The sequence below is a fragment of the Carcharodon carcharias genome, chromosome 1 (genome assembly GCF_017639515.1).
Source record: "Carcharodon carcharias isolate sCarCar2 chromosome 1, sCarCar2.pri, whole genome shotgun sequence".
NCBI lineage: Eukaryota > Metazoa > Chordata > Chondrichthyes > Lamniformes > Lamnidae > Carcharodon > Carcharodon carcharias.
Window position 1 is genome coordinate 69,294,802 of NC_054467.1, and position 22,582 is coordinate 69,317,383.

General features: G+C 40.1%; 2 protein-coding genes across 8 annotated transcripts in view; one reads left to right on the top strand and one right to left on the bottom strand.

Moving 5' to 3' along the window:
* The window catches only part of fhip1aa (FHF complex subunit HOOK interacting protein 1Aa), a 176,888-nt gene extending 163,217 nt beyond the window's left edge, over positions 1-13,671 (top strand). For all 7 annotated transcript variants that reach the window (XM_041201850.1, XM_041201875.1, XM_041201856.1 and 4 more), the window contains one exon: positions 13,083-13,671. In XM_041201850.1, the coding sequence (XP_041057784.1) occupies positions 13,083-13,315 (233 nt within the window). In that variant the 3' untranslated portion in view covers positions 13,316-13,671. The remainder of the gene's footprint in view (positions 1-13,082) is intronic.
* A 1,618-nt stretch (positions 13,672-15,289) lies between these two features.
* gatb (glutamyl-tRNA(Gln) amidotransferase, subunit B) overlaps positions 15,290-22,582 on the bottom strand; it is a 101,158-nt gene continuing 93,865 nt past the window's right edge. The window contains exons 11-13 of the mRNA XM_041201914.1: positions 21,194-21,272; positions 17,215-17,349; positions 15,290-15,606 (exon numbers count right to left, since the gene is read on the bottom strand). Coding sequence (XP_041057848.1) covers positions 15,481-15,606; positions 17,215-17,349; positions 21,194-21,272 — 340 coding nt within the window. The 3' untranslated portion in view covers positions 15,290-15,480. The remainder of the gene's footprint in view (positions 15,607-17,214; positions 17,350-21,193; positions 21,273-22,582) is intronic.

Genomic DNA, 22,582 nt, shown 5'->3' on the forward strand with positions numbered 1-22,582 from the left:
TATGCCGCCTTAACCACCTCATCAACCTGTCCTGCGACCTGATCTGTGGACTCACTCCAAGGTCCCTCACTTCCTCTACACTCTCTGTACCCTCCCATTTATTGTGTATTCCTTTATCTTGTTTGACCTCCCAAATGCATCACCTCACACTTCTCTGGATTGAATTCCATTTGCCACTTTTCTGCCCAGCTGACCAGTCCATTGACATCTTCCTGCAATCTACAGCAATCCTCTTTGCTATCAACTGTGTGGGCAATTTTTGTGTCGTCTGCAAACTTCTTGATCATTCATCTGACGTTTACATCCAAATCATTAATATATACCACAAAAATCAGGGGATCTAGTACTGAGCCCTGCGGAACCCTACTGGAAACAGCTTTCCAGTCACAAAACCATCCATCAACAATTACCCTTTGTTTCCTGCCACTGAGCTAATTTTTTATCCAGCTTGCTACATTCCCTGGATCCCATGGGCTTTTATTTTTTTAACCAGTCTGCCATGTGGGACCGTAACAAAACCCTTGACAAAATCCATGTAGACCACATGGCTTTACTCTTTCCTTAGTTATCTTCTTACTCTTTTATGTATTGATAAAATATCTTTAGGTGCTCCTTGATCTTGCTTGCCAATATTTTTTCATGCCCTCACTTTGCTTTCCTAATTTCCTTTTTAATTTCGCCCAAACTCTTTCCATCCTCCTCTCAGCTTTCTGTAGTATTGAGTTCTTGGTGTCTGACATAAGCTTGCCTTTTCTACCTTATCTTACCCTGTAAGGTCCTTGACATCCAGGGGGCTGTAGATTTGGTTGTCCCACCCTTTTTCTTTGTGGGAACATGTTTACTCTGAACCCCTTGAATCTCCCCTTTGAATGCCTCCCAATGCTCTGACACTGATTTACCTTCATGTAGCTGTTTCTTGCTAAATCACTCCTCAGCTTAGTAAAATTGGTCTTGTCCCAACTTAGAACTTTAACTCCTGTTTTATCTTCGTCTTTTTCCATAATTATGTTAAAACTAACTGAATTATGATCACTACCACAAAAATGCTCTCCCACTGTCACTCTTTCCACCTGCCCAACTTCATTTCATAAAACTAAGTCCATAATTGCACCCTCTCTTGTTGGACTTGCTATATACTGACCATAAAGGTTCTCCTGCATGCACCTCAAGAATTCTAATCCCTTCATTCCTTTCACGCTAAAACTATTCTAGTTCATCTTGGGGTAGTTAAAATCCCCTGGAATTACTGCCCTACTTTTTTTGCACTTCTCAGAGATTTGCCTATATATTTGCTCTTCTATCTCCCTCTGACTGCGGGGTCTATATTACACTCCCAGTAGTGTTACTGCCTCTTTTTTGTTCCTAAGCTCAACCCACATGGCTTCAATTAATGCTTCTTCTAACATATCATCCCTCCTCACAGCTGTAATTGCTTCGTTAACCAAATTGCCACCCTTCCCCCCTTTTTATCCCCCTCTCTATCTCATCTGAAAACCCTGTAACCAGGAAGGTTGTACTGCCATTCCTGTCCCTCTTTAAGCTATGTTTCTGTAATTGTTATGATATCATACTGCCACATTTCTTTCTGTGCCCTCATCTCATCTGCTTTATTTGCTATACTCCTTGCATTGAAGTATATACCCTTAAGCACTGCCAAACTCTCGCTTTTATTTTCTGTCTATTGTTTCTTCTGTTTTCCAGACTCACTCACTGATTTTTCTGGCTTCCATTCTCATTTCTAATTTTGCCTCATCTGAGTCTACCCTCAAGTTCCCAATCCCCTGCCAAACTAATTTTAACCCTTTCCCAACAGCACTAGCAAATCTCTCAGCAAGGATATTTGGTCCTGGCCCCAGTGGGGTGCAAACTGTCTGGCTTGTACAGAGCCCATCTTCCCCAGAACTTGTCCCAATGCCCCAGAAATCTACATCCTACACCATCTCACCAGCCGCGCATTCACTCTTATTTCGATGCCCACTAGCACATGGCACTGATAGTAATCTGGAGATTACTACCTCCAAGTTCCTGCTTTTTAATGCCTTACCTAGCTCCCTAAATTCTGCTTTCGGGACCTCATCCCTTTTTCTACCTATGTCATTTGGCACCAATGTGAACCAATACCTCTGGTTGTTCACCCTCCTCCGTAAGAATGTCCTGCAGCCACTCTGTGATATCTTTGACCCGGCACCAGGGAGGCAGCGTACCATCCTGGAGTCACGTCTACAGCCGCAGAAATGCCTGCCTGTTCCCCTAACTATTATTCCTCTCCCACTCTCCTTCCTTCCTGCCCATACATCTGAGCCACCTGTGGTGCCCCGAATTTGCTGTACTCTTCTTGCTGTGCTCCCCTGAGGAACCATCATCCTCACTAATGAACGGGTTCATGAGCAAGGTAGACTGAGAGGACTCATGCACCACCTGCCTGGTCCTTCTAGACTTTCTGGTGGTCAGCCATCCCCTCTCTGCCTGCACACTCCTAACCTGTGGTGTGACTAAAAAGTGCTATCCACATAGTCCTCAGTGTTGTGGATACACCACAGTGACTCCAGCTGCCGCTCAAGTTTTGAAGCCCAGAGCTCAAGTTTTTGCAGCTGGTGACACCTCCTGCATGTGCTCATCTAGGCCATGTGAAATGTCCACGACTCCCCACATGCTTCAGGATGGGCATTCCATGTGGCCGATCTGCCTGCCATACCTTAAGCATATTTTCAACTATAAACTGGAGACAAGAAAGTAAAGTAGACTTACTCACCAAACAGCTCTTGTTCCTTTAAGTTAGATACTTAAGGGTTACATTTTTCTATTTTTCTAATATAATAGAACCTTACACTTTCCTAGCTTACAGACAAGGAAGAAAAGCTCACAAACTACTGGTGACTGCTTTTTAAAAAAAGGTATCTGTTGGAGCTCCTCTTTCACCCAAATGAGCCAAATTCCCAACACCACACTCCATCCATGTCTCACTAAGGCATAGTGCACCCTGTTTCCTCATGCACCCCTTACTGTCCCTTTAGGTCATGCCCACCAACAGAAGAAAAGTGACGATTTAATGGGGCCTTGCAGCTGTTAGCATTTAGTCCGAACTCCATAGCAGCCATTGCTGCTTTGGTACTCACAACCCCAAAATCTCATCTCCCAACGCTGCTGAAGGTTGTGACCCAAAGTTTGGGAAACCCTGCCTTATTATTTTTGTTGCCATTTATGCGCCTCTTAGTTTTAGAATACGAGTTTGATGTCATTAAAAAGTCTTCACTATGTGTACCTTGTGTCAGCCAGAACTGGTATACCATGATTACATATAAAAATGATGAACAAGACCAGCTGATCTATTGAGGTTGCCCCACACAGTTATGATGCCTTAAGCATCAAAATTCATAACTTGGCATCCATCTTCCACCCCCACCCCACCCCACCCCAACAGCTATGTGGTCTCCTGGGTGAGGCCAAAAATGATCTAGAATTTGAGGCAATTTTAAAGCAGGGGCAATTTTCCTTTACCTCACTGCAGCCTATGATACAGTTTGGTACATTGGCCTATTCATCAAAATATCAAGAGTTCTCCCTCCCTTGGTTACTGATGCCATTGAACTGCTATCCTGGGACAGTTGGCTCAGGGTGCATATGGATGCCAAGACTAGTGCCTGGAGGAAACAGACAAATGGGCTAAGCCAATGATCTGTCTTAGCACCAACCCTGATCAACTTGTACACCAACGACCTATCGCCAACCTGGTTCCTCAAGTTTATCCATGCAGATGACAGCTGCTGGGGCACACAGGCTCAGACATTCCCTGAGTTGGAAGATACACTGAACAACGATATTGCAAAGCTGACAGACCATTGTAAAACATGGTGCCCACAACTGAGCACTAGTAAAACAGTCTCTGGCACATTCCACCTTTGCGATGCCAGTGCTAAGAGGGAATTGAACATCATCCTGGATTGGGGTCAGAGAGAGAAATCATGGGCCCTGGTGCTTCTCCTGTTTCAGCGCCCCTTACTACCCTCCCTCTTTAACCTTCCCCCTCATATCGTTCAGGTGCCCAGAATTGGGAATCATGGCCACAGTAGAGTCAAGCTGTTTTATATAGGCTTAACAAAATTTATAGGTTTTGTACTCTATTCCTCTATTTATAAAGCTCACTGAAAGTGTAGGTTTCGGTATGATACACTTCTCAGCCACAACTTTGTTGGACAATTATATACCACTTGGTCTTTCATATGATGCAGCCAGCTCCGCTTCTTTGAGCCTGGCCTTGTGCAGACAGCAACATCCAAAGCAGCACAAACAATAATCCCATGCAATGAGAATGAGAATATCTTGAACTAACAGTGACATATTCTATTGGAAATGACTCCTGGCTTCACTTCCAAGTTTAAAAATGGAAAAACCTTCCAGTAAATTAGCACTAACCAATTCATCTGCAGTAATGTGCTATTTCTATCCGCACAAATGGGATTTGTTAACAGAAAAATTACACTTTGCATTGAGCGATGAATATTTTCTCATTTTAAATTGAAACTAACCACACTTACAAATGTTGAGCTTGGAGTGTATATTAGGAGAGCAAGGTACTGCAGATGCTGGAAATCTGAAACATAAACAGAAAATACTGGAAATACACAGCAAGCCAGACAGTATCTTTGGAGAGAGAAACAGAGTCAATGCTTCAGGTCCATGACCTGCATTAGTTCTGACGAAGGGTCACTGACCTTTGTTTCTCCCTGCACAGATGCCGCCAGACATGCTGAGCATTTCTAACATTTCCCATTTCTATTGAAACAAAATTAACCTCTTTTGCCAGCCCTCCACAAAGCAATTGGACTCCCCTTCAGCAGCTGGCAGAGATCTGGTTTGACACAACATTAAACATGCATTTAAAAAAAAAGCTAAGGTATGAAGAAAACATAACCAGCTTGCTGAGCAAAACAAACCAATATCAAAGCAATAAATTGATAATTTAGAAAAAGAGTAATTAATAAAAATGACCATTAAAAAGTGGCAAACAGCAGAGCTAACTAATAAAACCTTGCTTTCCTTTTTGTTTAAGAAGCAGAGCTAGAGAATGTTATGGTACGGCTGATGGTAAATGCCAAGCTGCCCAAATTGCAGAGGGAAACATGAATCAGCTGCCAAAATTGCTTTTTCAATTTGTATAGTATTTGGGAAGGTTCTGAAATCAGGAAATGATGTCCCTGACTACTTATGATTTTATAGTAAACATTTATTAAAAGAATAAAGCAAAGAAAACCCCCACAATTATACTTAAACACAAAAATCGCTTTACAGGGTAAACAGTATTTTAAAACAGTTCCACAAGATCTTAGCTTAATTACCCTCAGAGCTAACCTCCCCCTTATCTGTTCAACAACTATCCTTACAGATTTTCAAAATCTATAGAATTCCAGTAATTTTTTATCACACAGTGCCTTTTTTCCTTGGGGTGTCCTCTGAGGCTGACAGCAACTTGGTCTTCATGTCTGGCCTTGTTCACACTGCCTTGGAGTTCTGACCAGCTATCCTGTTGTCTTCTGGGAGATCTGACCAGCTACCACCGCATCACCCCCCACCCCCCCAGGCATCAGTATTTCTTTAAATGCATTCCTTGCCTTTGATCTCTCTATTGTCTCAACCAGTCTCTTCAGAAATGCTTTCTTCACAGAACTGATTAAACTCATTTTGTTACCCTAGCTCTTAGATCTGTCATAACAAAATTACCCTTCTTTACCTTCAACCTGTTTTCCAGTACCTAAGAAAGCTGACAGGGTTGTTGACAGAAGAAACTATTACAATTTCTTGCTTTCTCGACAAGAGACAGACTAGGCCTCAAGTCCTGGTCACCAGGGAAGGGGGAGGGGACCAGGACTCAATAAGGAATTGTGTTTAACTAACACTGACTTTGTATTTGTCTCACACTTCGAGTTGGCCTTGGGCGGAATTCATATGAAAGTGGGGGTTGGAAATGGGTTTTCTTTCAGCCTGTATTTTCCTCCTCTCCCGGCCCGGTGTGTGGATAGGTTTTTGGGGAGGCGTGTTTGTGTTCCCCACACCAGGCAGCCTCTGTGTGCATGTGTGTATGTGCCCGACTGGCTTGCTCTCTCAGTCTCTGGGTTCTCTCTCACTCACACTCACTCACTCTGATACTCATTCACTCTCACATTCTCACTCACTCTAAAACTTACTCTCACACTCACTCACTCATTCAAACTCACTCACACATGGCAACCAGAACTGCACACAGTATGTGTGATCTTAACTTCCCTACTTTTCAGTTCTATTTCTCTAGAAATGAAGTCTAGTGCTTGTTTTTTTTTTAAGGCCTTGCTAACCTGTGGTACAACTTTTCATAATTGGTGTACTTGTACTACAAGATCCCATGGGTCCTTTACCCCATCTAGACTTGCACCTTCCAAGTAATAAGTGATCCAATCCCCATTCTCCCACCCACAATGCTTTCTACTAAAATGTACTATCTCACATTTATCGGTGTTAAACTTCAGTTGCCAATTATTAGACCTTCTGTACTTTGTTGCATCCTCCTCAGTATTGACAATCCCTCTGCCAATGTGGTGTCATCTGCAAATCTAGAAATTGTGTTCTTGATTTCAAGATCCGAAACATTAATGTAAATTGTGAACACAACTTCCCACCTTCTTCCATTCTGAATAACCACCCTTTACTCCCGTTCTCTGCTTTTTGTCTTGATGCCAATTAGCAATCCATTTTGCCACTTGTCCCCACATTGTCTAACCTTATTCATTAGCCTATAATGGACACCTTATGGAAGGCCTTTTGAAAATCCAGATGAATTACAGCTACTGCATTACCATTGTCTACTGTTACCTCCTCAAAATTCAAAAAGGTTGGTCAAGCAAGATTTTCCCTTTTGAAATCCATTATTATATATTTTGTTTCTAGATATTCTATTTTCTCCTTTGACAGTAGGAAAAGTAATGGAATCTCTATTAATGTTAGGTTGACAGGTCTATAATTTCCTGGAAATGTCCTGTCCCCCTTCTTAAATATTGGAACTACATAAACTATCCTCCAGTCTTTTGGAACTACACTATTTGGAACTAATAATTAAATATATGTTGTAATGCCTCTGCTATCTCTTCCCTAGATCTTTCAAAATGTGCGGATACAATTATTCTGGACCAGAGGTTTTATTCTCTGAGTTTGATTAAGTTATTCATTTTGACCCCTTTTTAAAATTTTAAATACACTTAACTCATTGCTCATTTCATCATTCAATGCCATGTGTACCTGTTCCATCTCCCTGGCAAATACCAAAGTGAAATAATAATTTTAATATTTCTGACATCTTTCATTACCTGTGACATTATCCTGTTTATCCCTTAATGGTCCTATTCCCCTCATAGCCTTCCTTTTTTTAAATTCATGTGCCTATAAAATATTTTACTGTTTTATGTTCCTTTGTGATTTAATTTCATAGATCTTCTTTATCTTCCTTTTTGTTTTTTTGACTTCTCAATTGCTTTGCATTGTCTCCTATTATGCACTTCTGTGCCAGCTAATGGATACCTCTTTCCAAACCTTCAGTTGTCCCCTTGTGCATTTATTCATCCACGGAGTATCACTAATGTTTAGTTAGTATTTTTGGGATGAGGGTAGGAGGTTGGTGAAGGGGAGATCTCTGATGATGGATCTACATCTGAAACATGGGATGTAATTTACACTTTCAGCAGTGGCAGAAAACTGGCAGTAGTGGGTAGCCTGACTTCAACAGAAAGGAGAATTTGGTAGGTCAATCCACTTATACTGCAGTAATCATGCTACATAACCATGGGTGACTTTAAGCTACATTTGGACTGGCCAAACCAAATTAGCAATAATACTTTGGATGAATTCCTGGAGTGTGTACAAGATGGCTTTTTCGACCAATATGTTGAGGAATGGATTATCCTAGATTTGATATTGTGCAATGAGAAGGGGTTAATTAATAATCTTGTTGTGCAGGGTCCTTCAGGGAACAGTGACTATAACATGATAGAATTCTTTATTAGGATGAAAAGTGATGTAATCTGGTCTGAAACTAGGGTCCTAAATCTAAACAAAGAATACTACAAAGGTATGAGGCGTGAATTGGCTAAGATAGATTGTGGAACTTCATTAAAAGGCAATGGCTAATATTTAAGGAACAAATGTTTGTATTGTGACAGTTATACATCCCTTTCTGGTGCAAAAACACAACAGGGAAGCAGCCCAACTATGACTAACAAAAGAAATTAAGGATAGTATTAGGTCCAAAGAGGAGTCATACAAAGTTGCTGGAAATAGTAGCAAGCCTTAGGATTAGGAGCAGTTTAGAATTCAGCAAAGAAGGACCGAGAGATTGATTAAGAGGGGAAAAATAGAGTATGAGAGTAAACTTGTAAGGAACATAAAAGCGGATTGTAAAAGCTCCTATAAGTATGTAAAAAGAAAAAGATGAGTGAAGACAAATGAAGGTCCCTACAGTCTAAAAAGGGAGAATTTATAATAGAGAACAAGGAAATGGCAGAGCAACTAAACAACTACTTTAATTCTGTCTTCACAGGGGAAGGCACAAATATTTTCCCAGAAATGCTAGGGAAGCAAGGGTCTAGTGAGAAGGAGGAGTTTAAGGAAATTAGAACTACTAAAAAAGACAGTGCTTGAGAAATTAATGGGAGTGAAAGCTGATAAATTCCCAGGGCCTGATAATCTACATCCCAAGGTGCTAAAGGAGGTGGCCATGGAAATAGTGGATGCATTGGTTGTCATCATCCAAATTTCTGTAGATTCTGGAACAGTCCAGCAGATGGTGGGTGGCAAAATGTAACCCCACTACTTAAAAAAGGGAGAAAATGGAGAATTACAGACCAGTTAGCCTAACATCAAGAGTAGGGAAAATGCTAGAGTCTATTATGAAGTATGTGATAACAGGACACTTAGAAAATATCAACATGGATTTATGAAAGGAAAAGCATGTTTCACAAACCTACTGGTGTTTTCTGAGGATGTAAGTAGCAGAAAAGATAAGGGAGAACTGCTGGATGTGGTGTATTTGGATTTTCAGAAAGCTTTTGATGAAAGTCCACATAAGGTTATTGTGCAAAATTAAAGTACATGGGATTGGGGGTAATATAATGGCATGGATTGAGAATTGGTTAGCAGACAGGAAACAGAGAGTAGGAATAAGTAGTTCTTTTTTGGAGTGGCTGGCAGTGACTAGTGGGGTACTGCAGGGATCTATGCTTGGGCCCCAGCTATTCACAATATATATCAATGATTTAGATGAGGGAACCAAATGTAATATTTCAAAGTTTGCTGATGAAACACGAAACTTGGCGAGAATGTGAATGATGGGGATGTTACATAAACCCCTCGAGCCTTCCCCGCCATTCAATATGATCATGGCTGATCTCATTTCGGACTCAACTCCAATTTCACACCCTCTCTCCATAGCCTTTCAACCCGTTACTAATTAAAAATCGATTTCTTCCTTAAATTTATTCAGCGTCCCGGCATCCACTGCACTCTGAGGTAGTGAATTCCACAGATTCACGACCCTTTGAGAAAAGTAATTCCTCCTCATCTCTGATTTAAATCTACCACCCCTTAGCCTAAAACTGTGGCTTCCACTTTTAGAATGCCCCACACGGGGAAACATCCATTCCACATTTACCTTGTCTATCCCCTTTAGCATCTTATATACCTCAATTAGATCTCCTCTCATCTTTCTAAACTCTAGCAAGTATAGGTGAGTTGAGAGGCTTCAAAGCGATTTAGACAGGTTGAGTGAGTGGGCAAATACATGCATTTGCAGTATAACGTGGATAAGTGTGAAATTATCCACTTCGGTAGGAAAAACAGAATGACAGGGTATTACTTAAATGGTGATAGATTGGAAAATATTGATGTACAAGGTTTCCTTGTACACCGAATCACTGAGAGTAAGCATGCAGATGCAGCAAGCAGTTAAGAAGGCAAATGGTATGTTGGCCTTCATTGTGAGAGCACTTGAGTAAAGGAGCAAGGATGTCTTACTGCAACTGTAGAGGGCCTTGGTGAGACCACACCTGGAGTATTGTGTGCAGTTTTGGTCTCCTTACCTAAGAAAGGATATATTTGCCATAGAGGGAGTGCAGTGGAAGTTCACCAGATTGATTCCTGGGATGGCAGGATTGTCATATGAGTGTTGGGTTGACCAGTGAAGCCTAAATGTAAACTGGAGGCACAGCCCCACATTTTCCGATTAGGCACTTTACAGCCTTCCAGACTTAACATTAAGTTCAACAACTTCAGATCATGAAATCTCTCCTCTATCTTCACCTTTTTGAAAAAAAAAATTAATTTAGTTTTATCCCCTTTTCATTTTTGTTCATTATTTTATCCCTTTCCAACCATTTTCCCCAAACAGCGCCTCTTCCCCCTAAAGGGCCATCTGTTACTTGTTCCACATTGTTCTTTCACAGTGGTTACCAGTGCTAATAGCAGAACAACAATTGGGGGTAGTGGTGAGGGGTAGGAAATAGATTTGTAGACTCTAAACACGTCAAGGAATACAGGGACACTGGGGAGTATGGCATTGAGATAGAGGATCACCAATGATCATCTTGTATGGCGGAGCAGGCTCGAATGATCTACTCCTCCAATTTTCTATGTTTCTAATGAAGTTTACTGTGGTCAACAAAAGTGAAAATCACCTATATTAACTCATCTGCTGTCTTCATAAATGCTGACTTTATGTTTCCAGCATTTTGTTTGAGAGAAAACTTTGCCCTATTAAACAATTAGCTCCTTCTTTATTACTTGTTCAGTGAGTAAATCGATTATTGGCAATTACAGTTGAGGAAGGTGGTGTTGGAAAGGCTATCTGTACTTAAAATAGATCAGGTACTAGGACCGGATGAGATGTATCCAAGAGTACTGAGGGAAGTGAGAGTGGAAATTACATAGGCACTAGTGGATAATCTTCCAGTCTTCCTTAGACACATGGGAGGTGCCAGAGGACTGGAGAATTGTGAATGTTGCACCCTTGTTCAAAAGATAAAGCTGACAACTACAGAGCAGTCCATTTGACCTCAGTGGTAGGGAAACTTCTGAAAACTATAGTAGGGGATAAAATCAATAGTCACTTAGGCAAGTGCAGGATAATTAAAGAAAGCCAACATGGATTCATTAGAGAAACTTGCTAGAGTTTTTGAGGTGGTAACAGAGGTTGATAAGGGCAATGCTGTTGGTGTGGTTTATATGGATTTTCAAAAGGCATTTGATACAATGTCATACAACAGACCTGTGAGCAAAGTTCTAGCTCGTGGAGTAAAAGGGAGAGTAGGTAGGCACTTGGATAAAAAATTGGTTGTGACAGAGTAGTGGTTAATATATGTTTTTAGGATTAGAAGTTTGTAGTTGAGTTCCCCAAGGGTCAGTGTTGGGACTCTTGCTCTTCCTGATACATATTAATGACCTAAACTGTGGTGTCCTGGGCATGATTTCAAAATTTGCAGATGATAGGAAGATTGGAAATGCCAACTGTGATGACAATAGTCTTGAACTTCAAAAGGACATAGACATGTTGGTGGATTGGGCAGACAAGTGGCAGATGAAGTTCAATGCAGAGAAGCTTAAGCGGATTCATTTTGGCAGGAAAAATATGGTGAGACAGCATAAAGAGAGAGCCTCTAAAGGAGGCACAGGAAGAGAGGGATCTCAGTGTATACGTATATAGGTCATTGCATGGTGAGAGAGCAGTTAATAAAGCATGTAGTATCTTATGTTTTATTAATGGGGACATTGAGTACAAGAGTAAGGAGGTCTTGTTGAACTTGTATGAGACACCAGTTAGGCTTCATCTGGAGTACTACGTCCATTTCTGGGTGCCATACTTGAGGAATGATGTGAAGGCATTGGAAAGAGTACAGAGGAGATTCACAAGAATGATTCCCGAGATAAAGAACTGTAGCTATGGGGATAGATTGGAGAGGTTAGGACTTTTTCCTTGGAGAAAAGAAGGCTGAGAGGAGATTTAATAGAAGTATTCAAGATCCTGAGGGGTATGAACAGAGTAAGTAGTGAGAAACTGTTCCCACTCGAGAACATCAAGAATTAGAGGACACATTCAAAATAATTGGCAAAAGGAATAAATGTGATGTAGGAAAAATGTATCACCCAGAGGGTGGTTGGAGTCTGGAAAGAACTCCCTGAAAGGGTGGAGGCAGGTTTGATTGAGATATTCAATAGGGAATTGGATTGCTACCTGAAAAGAGAGAATGTGCAAGGTTACGGGGATAAGGCAAGGGAGCGGGCCTCGGTGGAATGCTCTTTGAGTCAGTGCAAATGGCCTCCTTTTGCACTGTTAAGATACTGTGATACCAAACCTTATACACCAGTTAAGTCCCATTTTTGATTCCCAGTTGGAGCAGCTGTGAGGATATTCGGCCAATTCAGTAGGGAAAGAAATCAACCAGCATGTGGAGGTTGGGAGTGGATAGTACTGGCTCAATAATGGTCATCTGGCACCTACAATTGAGACTTGCATATGAAGAACAGTCACATGGGCAAGATAGGTATTAGTGATGCCTGTGAAACGGTACTCCACTACCTAGAACTGTCAGCTGAAATGGGAAGAAAATTAAGGACTACAAAATTTAAATACCTTTTCGTGGAGTGGGCTTCTGTCATTGGCAGAAAAAAACTGAACTGTGAATTCAGAAGAATTACACTGTAAAAGATGAGGTAGTTCATGTGGTTAAGATGAGGTTGAAAAGGCTTTTGAAGAGAAGAGTTGATGTTTCGAGGCCTCATGACCCTTCAACAGTTCTGTTGAAGGGTCATGAGGACTCGAAACGTCAACTCTTTTCTTCTCCACTGATGCTGCTAGACCTGCTGAGTTTTTCCAGGTAATTCTGTTTTTGTTTTGGATTTCCAGCATCCGCAGTTTTTTGTTTTTATCTCTTTGAAAAGGCTTTTTACTGAACAAATAAAATAACCAATTTTATGGAATAAATTGAGTAAGAATATGAATTGTATTACATGAACAATGCATTTGTTATTAGTAATTGATATTGTTTTATTTCCTGGAAAACCTCTTGCAGAAATTAAGCACAGTCAAGGTGTTGCAGAAAATGGACACAGGCCTCAAGGTATTGCCCAAGATCCACAGCAGCTGCTTTTAAGTAAGCCAGTGGCAGCTCCTCAAGTTTCCTCACATGTGAAAAATTCTATCAATGCAGCTGTCATCTTCACAGAATTTCTTAAGGAGCTTGCAGCCATTGCACAGGAACATTCCATTTTATCTCACACTCTGCTGGAAGAATGTGAAGAATAATTCTGAAGTGATTTTAATGCAAATGATGCATTCTACTTTTTAAACCTTTTCCAAAGTAATAATGTATTTCTATCTGGCCTTAACCACAGTGAGATTGGATTGGAGTGAAGAGAGAAAGAGTGGAACTATTTTGCCTCAATGTAACGATACTGGGAAATTTCAGAAAACTTTGATTTTTAAATGCAGTGGCCTTATTGTCATAGAAAATGCACAAATGAAATAGTCTCTATGCAATCTCCAATGTATGAAAATTTTTATGCAGACAAAAACATTTAAATGTCAAAGGATATGTGAGTATATATAAATATTATAAACATACAAACACACACTTCTGGTAGTTTGTGGATTTGAGACGTGAACATTTGAGTATTCTTTAAATGGCTGATCATATTCATCCTGCAACACTTTGCTGTGAATAGTACCAAAGATCAAATGAATGAGGAATGAGACACTCTGCCACTCATGCTGATCAAAAACAATGACATTGTCTTTTTGCTATTTTTAATGAACCTTTTTAATATTATGTTATGAAATCCTAAATGTGTCTTAGTGCAGTATCCAAGAAAAGGTGAACATGACAGCTACAGAAGATTAGTAAGGGCATGAAACAAAGTTTACTTTATGCAGATATCCTTCAGCACACACTTATATACTGTAAAAGCTGTTTGTATGTGTATAGTCAGTGGCTGAATAGGGGATGATAACCCCTTTTTTGTGTTGAAGTTTTTTGCAACAGTGGTAGAAATTATAAAATCAGATTTCTAAAATTTAATGGAATTAGAATTTTTGTCAAGCTATAGATCTGAGGGTTAAATAGTACTTATAAATAAGTTGCTAATTTCCTTCTGAAGAGTAAAATAACTTATTAAAATAACTCAGTACATTCACTAAAATGTAGTGTGTGGTCTCTGTGCAAGCTACTATTTTAATGACTTTTACTGAGGAATTGTTTTGTTTATTGCAGTAGTTTAATTTCAAGCATAAAGTTTGCTGTAAATGATGAATGATATTTATTTGGGGGGTGTATAAAAAGCTCGGTGCAGTACAGAAATTATTTTGTCATTCTTGAATGACCTTTTGATGAAGTGTTACAGTGAAGTAGTACTTGAATAATGTTTTATTGATAACTAAACACATCTGTAGATTTCTGCTCTTCTGACTATAGAAGATGGAAGAGTTGTAGATCCCATTAATTGTAATCCCTGAGTCAATGCTGCAGGCTTAGTTAGTGGATGTTGAACAGCTGTACTACAAAACCATTTCCAACTCCAAGTCAAACTTCTCTCAACCCAAAACAAAAATAAAAATACCTGGAAGAACTCAGCAGGTCTGGCAGCATCTGCAGAGATGCTGCCAGACCTGCTGAGTTTTTCCAGGTATTATTTTTGTTTTGGATTTCCAGCAACCGCAGTTTTTTGCTTTTCTCGCAACCCAAGTTCATCTCAACAAGTACAGAAATTGTTGGGAATACTAAACAGGTCAGGCAGCATCTCTGGAGAGAGAAAAACAGTTCATGTTTCAGGTCTGTGACCTTTCATCAAAATGGAATGGTGCTGATGAAATGTTAACTGTTTTTCTCTCCACAGATGCTGAGTATTTCCAGCATCTACATTTTTTTTTTTACAAATCTGTGCAAATGCAGCTTTTTAAAACAAAAATCTCAGACTGAATCAGAGCCATCTGGCTACTGCCCAAATCTGAACAACAGGAGTCTGCACTCATCTTAATCCACTGCACATAAATTTGATCAATAAAGAACGGAAAATGACAGTCATTGCACATAAATGCATAAGTTACAGAACCACCCAGTTAGATAGATGCTTTCTTGGTTATGTGGTTTTCAAAGTCAATTACATTTATGAAAAATTGTACTTCTTTCATGATTATTACGTAATTCAGGTAGTTACTTGGCTCACACAATCTGCCTGTAATTCATCACTGCAATAATAGGCACAATTATGCAAATACAGCAGGTAGCCTGTAAGATGTGTTTTATCATTAACATACGTATTTCAAAATAATGTGACAGACCTCCCAGAGGATAAACAAATATATCTCTAAGATGTCTGTCAATCATTCACCAAAGTTATGACAATAGATTAAGATAACATTCAGACAAATTCAATCTCAGTTCTGATTTGTCTTGATTTCCAATGTTGCAGCTTTCAGGCAAGTTTCTTTTCCAAAATGGCTTTCACCAGAGTAGGGGCAGCCCGGCCATGTGTTACCCTCTGAACCTGGCCAATCAGTTTATTTAACACTTTCCAGTTTCCTTGCTGTATTTCAGAAACCTACAAAATAAGTGAAAGAATAGCTGAAGTACAATTACTATTTTCATCTTTTATCAGTGCTGCAACCTATTAGCTACAATCAGTCTTTGAATGCTTGCTACAGAATAATTTTTACTTCAAGTTACAAAGACAAGTTCAGCCTTCACAATTTGGCAGGATAACTGTATGCACAACTCCTACCCAATTACACCATCAGTCACCACTACTTCCCAGTAACTCTTGGGCCACTCAATCATCAATTTAAAAACTGGGATTGATCATCTGTATTTTTGGATACAAGATAAGCTACCAAATGTTAAATCCTATTCAAGGTCTCAAACATTTAGCAGTTTATGCTGTGGGTGTGGCTCAGCATGAACATGAAGTGTCTCTTGGAATTTCACACATTTTGACAAAGTAAAGCCAGCAACATCTAACTTATGACATTCTCTTTGCATTTGATGAATATTCCAGTAAGCCATATAATAAAACAGTTGAGATAGAAGTTTGAACCTACAATTTCTGATAATTAACTTCTGATCTCAACTCTTTCTGCATTATGAAGTTTGCCAAGCAGCGGTCAAGCACTTTCCAGAAAAAAAAGATGACTAGTATCTTGGATCAGCTATGCATACTGCCAGATGGCTAACTACAATGTCATTAGGACCATCATTCCAGTTCAACAACTTAGAAAAAGAATGTGAACATTAGGAATGAGGGAATAAGAAACAGAGGGAGAGTTGGGGTAAGAAATGAATTGTGTATGTGTATATCACACTTTCCCCTTGTTGGTATTCTTGCTTTTCTATTTGCTCTGATTACTGCTGTCCAAGCTATGCGATGCTAACGATAATGATGGGATTCTGATGCTAATCTTGCTTTCTCTTTTCAAACTCCAGCAAGAGAATACAACATTAGTGGCACCATATAAATGGAAGTTTCTGCTGCTTCCTGGTTAAGTATGAACAGAATCTAAAGTGAGGTAGCTCTGGAAAAAAAGAATTCAACCCTGGCAGGTCCAAAGTCTCAGCTCCGTTACAGTGAATGAAGCTGCACCTGGATGCATGGGGCCCCTTTCTATAAATGAAATCAAGGATCACCTAGAGATAAATGGACTTGAAATGGTAACATGAAAGAACAGGAGTAGGCCATTCAACCCTTAAAGCCTGTTCCATCAAATTTGTTAACTATGGCAATTTTTCTTTCAATCCCAGCTCCCCAGCCTTTCAACATATCCCTCTAATGGCCTTGCCTCCCAATAAGTGTTTCCTTTCAAACATCTCCAAGTGTATATTAGAAGGGAAAAATCATTGTTTTCTAGGAATCTTATTTGCATCAACACACAAAATATACTCAACTAAATATTGAAAATCATATTTTAATAATAGCAAGTAGTACTAAATAATCCATTTAACTTTGCTGTTAAAAATCTTAAAATATTCCATTACCATCTACACTACTCACAAAAGTACATTATTCAGTGTACTGAATGGCAGAGAAAAGGCCATAATAATATTAACGAGGAAAAACTATTTTATCTCGTAGTAATTATTTGCCACGGTCCTAATTCTTCCTCAATCTGACACTCGGGTAAACTTATTAAAAGCAGTATTTGTTGAAATGGCTTACCTCTGCAGGATGACCTTCAATAACACACTGACAGATCTGCTCTAGTTTCTTGTGATCTTGGATCAGTCCTAATTCTTTTTCTTCAACTATCTGGACTGCAGTTTTCCCTTCTCCCTTCCACAGTTCAAGAAATACCTACCAACCCAATTCAAAATCAGAAGAAAGATGTATTACTGCTCAAATCAATTAAAGCAAATTAAGCAGTTCTGTAAATACATGGTTTACTGAACTATCTAATCATGTTGCTCAATAAATTATATAATTTTTTATCCTATGCTTTTTGGAATTGGTATATAAATTCCTCAGTACTATGGCAGTGATAATATACTGCTTATGCAGCATATATTTCTTAATGTTATTGAATGCAGTAGTATCAGGATCCCCATAGCTCTGCACCTTTATCCAGTCAATAGCTGAGCCATTCAGAACAAGCTTATGTCAGATTTGATACCCCATTTGTGCTGTTAGTTAGATGAGGGGACAAGAGGCAGTGCTAAAGAATCAACCTGGGTAGTTATTTCTACAAAATTAGGGGACAGAGGGGTAGTAGTAATGTTACTGAACTAGTAATCCAGAGGCTCAGGCTAATACCCTAGGGACGCTTTAGGGAAGGAAGTCTGCCATCCTTACCTAGTCTGGCCAACACATGACTTCAAACCCTCAACAATGTGATTGACTCAACTTCCTTCTGAAATGGTCTAGCAAGCCATTCAGTTTTATCAAAATGCTACAGAAAAGTCAAAAAGGGTAAAACTGGATGGAACGCATGGCATCGACCTAGGCACCAGAAACAACAATGGTATACACTGCCAGGTTGACCCTACAAAGTCATCCTTACTAACATCTAGGGATTTGTGCCAAAATTGGGAAAGTCTAGTCAAGCAACAGCCTGAGTCATACACACCAAATCATACCTTTCAACAAATATCCCAGAACCCTCCATCGCCATTCTTGAGTATGTCCTCAGTGGTATATAGTCAGAAAATAGTGGTCCTGGGAGTCCTCAACATTGAGTCCAGACCCCATGAAGTCAAATGGCATCAGATTATACATGGACAAGGAAACCCCCTGCTGATTACCACCGCCCTCAGCTGATGAATCAGTACTTCTCCATGTTGAGCACAAATGGAAGAAGCACTGCGGGTAGCAAGGGCACAGAATGTACTGTGAGTTGGGGACTTCAATGCCCATCACCAAAAATGGCTCAGCTGCACCACTACTGACTGAGCTGGCCGAGTCCTTAAGGACATATCTGCCAGACCAGGTGTGCAGCAGCTGGTGAGGGAATTAACAAGAGGAAAAAGCCAAAATGACTTTGTCCTCACAAATCCACCTGCTGCAGATGCATCTGTCCATGACAGTAATGTTAGGAGTGACCACCACACAGTCCTTGTGGAGAAAAGGTTCCATAAAGTTGACAGCAGTTTAAGGTGCTATCTTGAACTGAGGATTCTGTGCATTGTGTTGTATGGAACTACCTTTAAAGTAGAGAGGATAGATTCAGAAGTTATCAGCTCAAAACTGGGTGCCATGAGGTGTGGTGGGCCATCAGCAGCATTCAACTACAATCTTTAAGCTCATGGCTCAACATATTCCTCACTCTGGCATCACCATCAAGCCAAGTGCTCAACTGTGGTTCAATGAGGAGTGGAGGAGGACATGCCAGGGGCAGCGCCTGGGTTACTTAAAAATGAGGCACCAACCTGGTGAAGTAACAATACATGGTGAAGCTAAACAGTAGTAGCAACAACAACATGAAATAAACAGAGCAAAGCAATCCCAAAACCAAAGGGTCAGATCAAAGCTCTGCAGTCCTGTCACATTCATTTGTGATAATTAAACAACCAACTGGAGGTGGTGGTTCCACAAACATCTGCATCCTCAATGATGGAGGAGCCCAGCACATCAGTGCAAAAGACAAGGCTGAAACATTTGCAAGCATCTTCGGCCAGAAGTGCTGTATGAATGATCCCATCTCAGTCTGCTCCTGATGTCCCCACCATCAGAGATGCCAGTCTTCAGCCAATTCAATTCACTCCATGTGTTTTCAAAAAATGGTTAAAGACATTGAATACAGTACAAACTGTGGGCCCAGACAACATCCCAGTGGTATTAATGAAGAATCATGCTCTAGAACTTGCCGGGCCCCTAGCCAATCTGTTCTAATACAGCTAAACATTGGCATCTACCTGACCAAGTGAAAAATTACCCAGTAACGTTGTCCACAAAAAACAGGACAAGTCCAATCCAGCCAATTACCACCCCATCAGTCTACTCTCAATCATCAGCAAAGTGATGGAAGGTGTCACTGACAGTGCTATCAAGTGGTACTTACTCAGCAATAGCCTGTTCGTTGATGCTCACGTTTGTGTGCTGCCAGGGTCTCTAAGCTCCAGGTCTCAATACAGCCTTAGTCCAAATATGGACAAAAGAGCTAAATTTAAGAGGTGAGATGAGAGTGACTGCCTTTGGCATCAAGATGGCATTTGAGCCAGTGTTACATCAAGGAGCCCTACAAAAGCAAAGTCAACTGGAATTGGGGGAACACTCTTCACTGGTTTGAGTCATACCTAGCAACATGGAAGATGGCTATGGTTGTTGGAGGCCAATCATCTCAGCTCCAGGACATTGCTTGCAGGAGTTCCTCAGGCTAGTGTCCTAGCCGACTCCTTTAGCAATGAACTTCTCTCCATCATAAAGTCAGAAGTGGGAATGTTTGCTCATGATTGCATTGTGCTCAGTACCACATATGGCTCCCTCAGATAATGAAGGAGTCTGTGTTCACATGCAGCAAGACCTGGACAACATTCAGTGGCAGGTAATATTCACATCACTCAATTGCCAGGCAAGGACGATCTCCGACAAGAATGAATCTAACCACCTCCCCTTGACATTCAAAGATATTATCATTTGTGAATCGCTCACCATCAATCCTGAGGGGATTACCATGGATCAGATACGTAATTGGGCCAGCCCTAAAAATACTATTGCTGCAGGCAGGTCAGAGACTGGGAATTCTGCAGTGAGTAACTCACTGCTCGACTCCCCAAAGTCGACAAGTCTGCCTCTACAAGACGCAAATCAGGAATGATAGAATACTCTCCACTTGCCTGGATGAGTGCCGCTGCAGCAGTGCTCAAGAAGCTTGACATCATCCAGGACAAAGCTTGTTTGGCACCTCATCTTTAACATTTACTCCCTCCACCACTGGTGCATAATGACAGTAGTATGTACCTATCTGCACAAGATGCACTCCAGCAAATCGCCAAGCCTACTTTGACAGCGTCTTTCAAACTGGTAACCTCCATCACCTGAGAACAAGGGCAACAGGTGCTTGGGAATACCACCACCTGCAAGTTTCCCTCCAAGCCACACCTCATCCTGACTTGAAACGATACCGCTGTTACATTACTTATGCTGGGTCAAAAACCTGGAATTCCCTCCCTAACAGCGCAGTCGGTGTACCTAGAGTAGATGATTTCCGTGGTTCAAGGCGGCAGCCTTCTCAAGGGCAATTATGGATGGGCAACAAATACTGGCTTTGCCAGCAAAATTCACATTCCGGAAAAGAAAAAAAAATAGATGCACATACATAAAAGGATTAGGCTCAACTTTTGATTCCTATCACAATCAAATAGGCTGCTGAAACTAAAAAAATGGCACCAATGCACTGGAATGACGTACTTGAAGAAGTCTGGCACCCACTGAACCGTATCCAGCAAGTTGTCAATACCTTGAGGAAGAGGGGAAGGAGGAATTTGGAGAAAAAAAATTACCGCAATACAAGGATGAACTAGTCCTACCACTCAAATCATTAAAATAGTAGATTCTTCAGTATCAGAAAACAATACAAATGTTTTGATAGTATTGAAAAAAATCAGCAATAGATTTTATTTTATTTACAAATGGTGCTATAAACCTCTGTGCGTGGTTACTTAATGTAAAAAAAACCCATTAGTAGAAATTGGTGTTTACTCACCTGCTTTGCTGCAGATGAAGATATAAGTTCTTTTTCTAAGAGGTTAAGCAGCTCTGACAAAGCAGGGGGGCTAATGAAGCTGAAATGAGGATGTACAGAAATTAAATGTTAAAAGACAAATGTATATTTAAAATATAAATTTCTAAACAGCATTTAAAAAAAACAAACCTTATATAATTTTACACAATCAAAGTAGCAGCAAAAAGTGCAAAAAGTAGTGATACAGAAATCCTATATGAATATCACTTTCCTTGGCTGAAACCTATCCTTAAAAATTAACCTATGCTTAAATCTTTGTGAGGAGAGCACTGTGCTCTTCTGAATAGTCTGCCGACACGCATATGGAAAAGAGCCAATTGGACAAATTAGCATCCATGAAACTGAACCCCCTACAGAGTCAGCACCTACAGGAAAGTTGGGAGAAATTAGACAGAAAAATGTGAACTGCACCCTTCCAAGACAAGTATATCCTTCTTTAGCTCACAGAACTGAACTCAATATTCCAGATGCAGACTAACCAGAGCTTTAAATAACTGTAACATAACTTCCAGCCCTTTGTATAATAGCCAAGGCCAACATTCCATTCGCCTTTTAATTATTTTTGTACCTGCCAATAGCTTTTAGTACTTTGACCTCAAAACGTGTCTGATCATCCACAGTTACTAATATTTTGCCATTTAGAAAATACTCTGATATTTCTTTCTTCACACTAAAGAGGATGGCTTCATATTTTCCTACAATTGCTCTATCTGCCATAGTTTTGCCTAATTACTTAATCTGTCAATGTCCATTTGCAACTTTCTGCTTCCATTTCCCTTATTTACAGTGCCTAACTTAGTGTGGTCAGCAAACTTAGATATAGGACTTTCTATTCCGTCATTCAATAATTAACAGATATATTGAAAAGCTAAGGCCCCAGGATAGGTCCCTGGGGGAAACAACTAACCACAATTTACTTTTGATTACATAACCATTATCCCCACTCAGTCTCCTACCTTCCAACCAGTTCCTTATCCAAGCCAATATGTTGTAGTCCCTAATTTAGTATCATGTTGATTATCTTCTGGAAGTCCATATAAATAATATCCAGACATTCCCTTAATTGAACGTTTGTTACCTCTTCAAAAAATTCAATTAGGTTTGTTAGATACGACAAACACGATACAAATCCATGCTGTCTCTGATCAGCTCAAATTTGTCCAAATGTTCCATCAGTCCCTAATAACAGATAACATATGTACTGCCTCACAATGAATGTTGAAAGAATAAGGCCCATAATTTCCTGGTTTATCTCAACTACCCTTCATAAACAGTGGAGTAATACTGGCGATTTTACAATCTAAGGGGACAATTCCTGAAGCAAGTGCATTTTGGAAAATAATGACTAAT